Source organism: Protobothrops mucrosquamatus, unplaced genomic scaffold, assembly GCF_001527695.2.
Source record: "Protobothrops mucrosquamatus isolate PMUCROS unplaced genomic scaffold, P.Mucros_1.0 scaffold85, whole genome shotgun sequence".
Classification (NCBI taxonomy): Eukaryota; Metazoa; Chordata; class Lepidosauria; order Squamata; family Viperidae; genus Protobothrops; species Protobothrops mucrosquamatus.
The window spans coordinates 1,126,731-1,135,300 of NW_015386462.1; the positions used below are offsets into that span (position 1 = coordinate 1,126,731).

General features: G+C 34.4%; 1 protein-coding gene across 1 annotated transcript in view; it reads right to left on the bottom strand.

The window, feature by feature from the left end:
* The window catches only part of CAND1 (cullin associated and neddylation dissociated 1), a 32,036-nt gene that overhangs the window by 4,490 nt on the left and 18,976 nt on the right, over positions 1–8,570 (bottom strand). Inside the window, exons 8-12 of the mRNA XM_015812472.1 lie at positions 8,215–8,507; positions 7,629–7,770; positions 4,121–5,614; positions 2,501–2,596; positions 940–1,109 (exon numbers count right to left, since the gene is read on the bottom strand). Coding sequence (XP_015667958.1) covers positions 940–1,109; positions 2,501–2,596; positions 4,121–5,614; positions 7,629–7,770; positions 8,215–8,507 — 2,195 coding nt within the window. The remainder of the gene's footprint in view (positions 1–939; positions 1,110–2,500; positions 2,597–4,120; positions 5,615–7,628; positions 7,771–8,214; positions 8,508–8,570) is intronic.

An 8,570-nucleotide genomic window follows, 5' to 3' on the forward strand; every position in this document is an offset into this window, starting at 1 on the left:
GCCCTGAGTCCGCAAGGAGAAGGGCGGGGTAAAAATTCAATTAATAAATAAATAATAAAAATAAATTTAAAATGATTTAAAACATTTAAATTATACTCTAAGGCAGTTGTGTTCAACCTGCAGCTTGCTTGTGGCCCTGGGCAGCTTGTAATGCAACCCCACAAGATCATAAATTTTAACATTATGTAATTGTGAGTGATATTTATATACATTAACTATGTATTTTATATGCAGCCCAAGACAATTCCTCTTTGCTCAATGTGGCCCAGGCAAGCCAAAAGGCTGAACACCCATGCTCTAAAGAATACCCTAAGCAACATAAACACAGCTGCAATCCTACACACAGGAGCACACAGTGAGAAGTAAGTAACAGTCAAAGAACAGTAAATAAGAAGAGAGAATCTAGGAATTATCTAAGTGAAAAAGTAGACCAAGCAATGGAAAATTATATTCAGTACTGAATTTCTTCTTCCTAGTGTTATTACTGCGCTATGGCAAGGTCCGCTTAGCATTGAACTCGGTATTGAACTATTCAAATGAAACGTGCACAAATCAAATGATACCACTGAATAAAATTCCCTGGATTTCACTAATTCCTAAAGTGGCATTACTATAGTATTTAATAGGAGGTCTTAGTAATCATTCCCTTATTTGTCAAAGAGTCAGCAACTTCTTTCAGGCAGTGGGGATTTTAACATGATAGGCATGTATATTTATGTGACATGAAGAAATAATAATTGAAACTTCGCAAAGTTTATTTAAAGTATGTTGCGCTTCATATATGCCATCTAGTGTGGCACTACTGGATGACATATCTGTAATCACCATTGCAACAAAACAGGTCAAACCTAAATAAAGATCTGAAACTTTAAACAGAAAACATTTTTATTGTTTGGGCACCACTACTTCCTTATTCTTCAGTCAGTAGAATTTACATACCTCTCTTATTAGTTCCTTTCTCACTTTTGTTTCATTATAAAGATGCGGAAGCACAGTGTCTAAAAGGTCTCTTATTAGTGATGGTTTATTGTGTGCTGCTGAATTAAATGTTACCAGAGCTACTCGTCTCACATTAAGATCTGGATCTTCCAATGTTTTTAGAAAATCACCTGTAATAATTAAAGACAATCAGCATATGGTCTTGTTCAACTTTCCATGAAAAATACAAACACAAAATGTGTAACATGCTAAACCAAATTTAGATCAAGCCTTAGGCACCTGTCTTTCCCCTCTTATCCCCTTCGTGGTCAAGAAGGTCATCTGGATTGTTTACTAAGGGATAAATAGTGAGTCTTGGTTCAGATAAGAAATACAGTGATAACCTAAATATCCCCATTCTCAATTATGTGTATAATTTAATCTCAAAATCTTCTTTACGATTACTATATACAATCCAATCATAAATATATAAACTGATTTCAAGCAAACCTATATATATAGTTTTTGTTTGCTTTGAAACCAGTTTAATATATAAACTCACAGCTACTCTACTGATGCCTTAAAATAGTCCTTTTTTAAAAAAACAAACGCCGCATTTATTCATTTTAGATCACAGATTCTGCACGCTTTGCTTCATGACTTAAGAACTTAATTCTGTAAATAGCAGGATGAAAGTAATTTTTTTAAAAAAAAATCAAATGGGAAAATGTCAGTAAGTAATTGTATTTTGCCAATTTTCTTGCAAGAATCTCTATTCCTTTCCCTAAAATTGAGATTTCCCCAAAACTGTATTCAACACTTCAGAAGAATTCATGAACTATGGTAGTTATACTTAGAAAACAAAAATAAAAGTGGCTCCTTGCGACTCTGCCAGACATTTTTCTTTCTGGATATTTTAATCTCTGAGGTTTCACTCTGCTAGGGTACTACTATCCATATAGGTGTAATACATAGGGATCACTGGATCGGGACAGATATAAGTGTAAATAAATTTAATAAATTTAAATAAGTAAAAATAACAATAAAATAATAAAATAAAATAGACTGGCACTATATTCTATTGTTTGTAAGCTGCCAAGTCACTGAGACTTGGGCAACCACATAAATCTTATAAACAAACAAACAAACAAATTTTGGGTTCAAAGAGAAAAAAGGTGTTTTGGAGTGTAGTCACTTAGGAAACACTTATTGGCAACTCTTTAAGTAACTGAGACCATATGCACCTTTGCCCTTTCAATCTGAAGTATGACACAGCTCTAGTAATTCATGGAAATTACATATAGAGTTAGTTTTATTTCAAGAGCTAGCAGCTGCTTCTGATGGCAGCATTTCTTGTTGCTTCAAGGCATGAAAACAAGCATCTGCATCACCTAGTATCTACCATTGTCCTACTTAAAAGTCCAGTATTCCCAAAAGACGAATTAAACAAAGCATACCTGCTGATATAATAGGGCTTTAATCAAAGTCTTCCCCATCCCTAAAACTATTCTGAAGTTACATTACTGGATCAAACCCTTTATATGTTCAATACTCTGGTTAAAATTACTGTGATTTCACTCACCTATACAATTCTTTAAAAGTGGGTCTATGGGCTGTGGGTGATCAGAGATAGTGAACTTCACAGCAGTGACTACCGAACTCCGAGCATATGATGATCCTAATAGTAAATAATTTGTACAGATAATAGAACATTTTAATTTTCTCTGTACTGTACTGTACTGTGGAGTTATAGAAATTACAAACATGTTAGTAATAATACTATTGGTGCTTTATCTACAAAATTCTATATAAATAACAGAAATTACTTCATATATTTGGCATATGTATTATTATGACCCTTATATAATATTATAGTTTAAAACCTTTCTCATTTTCAAAAACAGTTACTCTTTATTTCAAGTGCTTGGTTTTCTTTCTGACTGTTTTTGTTTTTAAAACTGTGATGTTTTATCTTTGTTTTAATTTGCTATTTTTTTATTTTAATTTCTAGTAAGCATCCTGGGGACCTAATTAAAGAGCGAGGTATAAAGCCAATAAACAAGACTTATTAGATTGGCAAAGCCACATCCCAAATTTCCCCAAATCTTTAGTAGACAATGTTGTCAGTCACTATTTACCTGAAATTATCTCAATAAGGAGTAATTCCATATACTGATTTCAGCCATGAAGGAATAGTGAGAACAAACCAAAATGTACCAGTGCTTCTGAAGAGAAGCCAATTGTGTATTGCCATTAGTGGAAGCAGTTTTGCTGACAGAACAGGATAGGGGCAATTATTCTTTCCCTATTCACTGTATTAAAAAAATCAAAATGCTTTGAAATGATTTTCATGAGAAGGGGAAAGGGCAGAGAAGAAATCCCATTGTGCCAGCTAAACTGGTATTAGTACATTTGATTAGATCTCAACATGGGTATAGATTTTTCCTACACGTCTGCCCAAGATGACTGTCCAGGAAGAAATAGAAATGATCAGGTGTGCTGCTGCCAAATATTTTTTATTCTCTACAAGTTCATCCAAGTGTAGTTTTACTGGTTACAGCCAAAATAAATTAAATCTACAATATAATATTTTGTATGTAGAAGCTATGAAGTTTTTAAATAAGATTATTCCTTGAGAGTATGATCCTTTTAGAAAAACAATTAAGCTTTAAAAACAGAGAGGAAAACTAAGAGGATTTCTTGCTCCACTGGTCCTAACATGGATTGGACAGTTTTAATTATTCTGTAAACTCTTGTATAGCACAACTGTAACAATCGTAGCACATATTTTTCTTTTCTTAGTGCATCTTTTCCAACAATATCACTGTAAAAATTTCTTCCTCTTGCATAATTCACCTATCTCCCATAAATATTAGATATTGAATTGTTAATCTGTTCTCCAAATGATAACATTATTTTTAAAATAATATACAATTGATCAGATATTGCATTTTATCTGTACCAAATCTTACAAAATAAACTGATTCAAAACATTTAAATAGCCATAACAAATCTTTTTTGTATTAATGAGATCTCTTTAAAAACTGGACAGTTGAAGACTTCCTTCTCTTCCTTTATCACTTAAACCAATACCAAAATCCATTTATTCAAGTCTGTATTTATTATTAGTACTGAATAATTCAATAACCTTCTGGATGTTATTTCCAAAATACAGTATGTGTATATCTGAATATCTACAAACCTGAGGCCAAGTATCCTTTGAGGCGTGGAAGCAGAGTTTCTGGATCTATTAAAGTAAGTTTCCCCAAGCATTCAGCAACAACATTTCTGGTACCCTCTTCTGCACACTCACAATGTTTGAGTAACAAAGACCAGATGCTCTCCACATATGATTTGAGACCTTGCACTGTTGCAGAGCTAATTATTTCCTTTAAGGAATGAAGCAGAAGGTATTGTCTTTTGGGCTGGCTAGTTATTTCTTGCAAGACAAATGGGAGATATTCTGGAAGATTGCCGACACTGATACTTCCCAATGCATATGAAGCTGCAGACTTCACTTCTTCACTAGGAGAGGAAAATGCTTCTAAAATTACAGATTTTAGCTCTATTTGTCCACTTAAATCAATATGATGTCCAACTTCCCCAAGAGAAAGCAAAGCTAAGAGACGAATGGAATCTGTAGATCTTGAGTTCTTGACATCCTGGATAAATTGACCCACAACTGCTGGTCCTTCTTTAGGACATGCTCGTGTAAGGGCAGCTACACATTTGGCAATTGAATAATAAGACTGCTTGTGAGTAAGTGCTGAACTCTGAGAGTACACCGGACCTGTTAACATGCGCAATAAATCCATATATCCTAAGTTGCTTGTTCCAGTCACAACCAGAGCTTGGAAAAATTCTAGCATGGCACTAAGTGCTCCACCTTGCAATAACGGTGACCGTACCAGCCCTATAAGTTCATTCAATATAGAGCCACTGATTTTTGAGAGTGAGGAAGGATAAACTTTAGCCAGAGTGGTCAGAAAACTGATGGCCATTTGTGACACATGCATATCACTCTCACTAATAAGAGGTGGAAGTTCATCTAGGACAGCATCAATCATAGCAGTTGTCAAGCTATCACTGTAGTTTTTTATTAATATATCTAAAGCAGACAGAGTTCCAAGTTTCAAAGCACGTTGGTTCTTTCTGAGGAAAGAAGCAAGAATAGGAACACCTTCTCCTAAAACTGGCCTCAGATCTATCTTCAGAGGTGAACCAGCTATCAGAGTCAAAGCCTTCACAGTGGTTAGTCGAGTTATCTCATTTTTTAGTCTCTCTAGAAATATCTGAAGAGTACTGGATAGATCAGAGCCAAGATTGTCTCCAAGACTGCAAATGATTTGGCCCATACAAGAAATTGCTCTCTCTTTTACTTCTTGATCAATGTCAGCAGCTTTTAGTCTCTTCATTGTACAAGTAAACAAATCTTTGATATAAGGACTGGCATCAAAAGAAGAAGTCTGATCCAGAGGACGAATGACTTTAACCAGTTGTTGGGTAACTAGAAGTGCCTCAGATGTTATTTTATAAAATGGATCTCCAACACATGCCACAACAGGAGGCACCAATGCTTGGACATGAGGGTGAAAAACTTGGGGAGCGTGATTACAGAGGATCACATACAAACAAGATAAAGCATCTATCTTCAGATTAGAAGAACTTGATTTGTCATTCAGTGAAAAAATTATGCCTGTAAAAGAATATATAATTAATTTGTAAAATTTTATACTTCCAATATACTTTTCTTACAATTCCAAACATCTGATTTAAACTAAACCTGTATCTATAATTCTATGAATTTATATTTCAGTAACACAAAAATTAATAAGAGAAATGAGATATTATCTCCATTTGTTACCCACATCTCAATAAATATTTTATAACTGGTATCTCAATAAATATTTTTCTACTTTTACATTACGAAGTCTGAGAAATGAGAAAATAGTAAATTCTTACAGAACTGCACCTCTTCCCGAAGAGGTTGGTGCCTATCTTAGTAGAACTCTTTGATGCAGCTTTTTTTTCACCAAAGGCCCAGTGACTACAAAAGCAAAAAGTGCTTACTGGTAATTGCCTATGGTAATTTCTTTCTCTTTCTCTCTAATACCATAGCAAACTTTTCTTTTGGGGATAGTCAGGTCACAATGATTTGTATCAGAAAACCCTTGCATCCAAGCTATATGGGTTTCAGCAGATATATAATCTTTCTGCTTATTTAGTAAGTAGCACATAAGGTCAGAATTATATTGCACCTATAATCCACTATCAGCATGACTAGCCATTCCTTCCGAAACCTAGTTTAAAGTTTTTTCCTCACTTTTTGAGGCCTTAAACGGTTTAACATTCATTTATTGAAATATTTATCTTATACATGCCAGCCCAAACTTTATGACCTTTGAAACTGACATAATGGTGGCATCAGTGGCAAGGTTCCATAGCCAATTATCCAAACTACAGCATTCCCAGTTACATCACCCCCACTATGAAACTCCTACTCCTCAGAAATGCACTTCATCCACAACACTGCAATTTTATTAACTCATTATTTCACACTTCTCTGCCAAGCTTTCAGTTTTTTCATGATATTCTGCTAGTCATGTTAGTGATTTTCTCCAAACAAAATTAAGATTAAAAAATCCAAAAAATGGCAGTGCTATAGTGACAGATTAATAATAACATTACTTTGGTCCAATTTTCTATCAAGAAGCAATGCTCCAATCAAAACCCTTTATACAAAAATGCCAACATATTTAATCTTAGGTTGTTTCTGATAAAATAACAGCCTAGTTACTCAATATAAACAGAGAGTAAACCCCACTTCCTTCTAGCACTGAAGTTGTTACCTAGTTGGATAATGAAATGTTTGCATGAAAACAACCAAGTCAGAGAACACATGTAGGACTCCACATGTAGCTCCTCAACCCTGAACTAGATGTATTCTCTCCTTTTGTAATGTCATATCTTAGCAGCAACCATTTAGACCTTTAATTCATTTTTCTAAGGAACAGAGCTTGACAGACAATAGTCTCAGAATAATCGTTTCCAGCAGAGTTCCTAGCTACAATTTAACTGCTGCCATGATTTTGACACATTTAACTGCTGCCATGATTTTGACACAATTTTATTTTAACATAAAACAAAGAGCCATTCCAAGAAATTGGAAGGATGTATGGCAATTTTATTTAGAAATCCCTTCTCTCAAATTTGTCCTTTCCAGTCTTTTCTTTGCATAGATATTTACTTCCATTACTTCTTTCCTGTTTCTCTATAGAACATTTCTCTAAATCTTATCCATGTATTTACTCTTTTCAAATTTCAACACATCAGAATAATATAAAAATACATCAAAACCTTTAGCATTAAAAAAATAAAATCTTACATTTGGAGAAAACATTATTGCTTCCCTGCTCCAATTTATAAATATTTGACTATTATTTATCTTGGCTATATGCTTTGTATTCTAAAATGCAGGGATCAAGTCAATCATCCAAGAAAATCCAAGCATATGATTCAATTTGGATATTTGGGTGATACTATTTGGAGACTCAATCGCCAAATAGCATATCTGAATTGAATTCTTACAAAATTCCACAGCACGGTTGTATAATGGCTGAAGAAGACATAGTATTGACTCAAAACTAAGCAGTGCTTAAAAATATATTAAAGTTCACAATAGTTTTAAAGCAAAATCCACAAAATCATACCTGGAACAAGTACAGGAATGTGTTGTGTTAGAGCACCAGGCAATACATTGACCAATTCAGTTAGCATATTAAAACAGCACTGACGAGTCTTCACACTTTTTTCCTTCATCTGTTTGTACAAAGCTTTAACAATATTGGGAACCTGTAATTATATGTGTGTAAAATAATCCAACCATTTCTCTCCCTATACAAATATGCAAATTACAAATGGCTCTTAATATAATGATAGATGTAAGAATACAAGATGAGCCCTGCTGAATTAAGCCAAGTGCTCACCTGGACTAGCAGTCTGTTCTCAGAATATTTCCACATTCAAATACTAAATAACTTGGTACTTTGTTGTATTATGATGCAGCAGTTGTTAACCTCCACAAATCAAAAGTAGCTGTCTAAAAGCTGGACAGCATAATGATTCAAGCTTCTGTATCAGAAAATATTTGTATTTGATCTAGACAGTTCATTACAGTTAAGAATAATATCATTGTACGCTGCTTTGAATACACACACACACACGGGGGGGGGCAGGCAAACACACACCACTTTGCATAATCAAATGTTGGTGCTATGGATGCTTTTATTTACTAACCTGACTCTGAAGCATTGTTAAAGGTGTTTCTCCTTGCTCCATTGCATCAGGATCACAGAGCCAACTCTGTACAGGTCGAGTTTGTTTTAGAAGAGAGAGGTATGCATGGAAAACATCTGCTTTTACATTCTCCTCCCGCTCTTTGAATCTTGCAATTAAAGCAGGGGATACTGTCTTATAGAACTCTGGTAGCATTTCATGCCTTGTACTGACTACAGCATCCAAGCATTTTGCAGCTGCACGTCTAACCTTCCAGCTCATATCATCATCATCACTATATTCATCATCACTCCCTTGAAAAGAATAAAAGGATACCAGGTTATATATAGTCATGAAACTGTCCTATTTGTAAACAA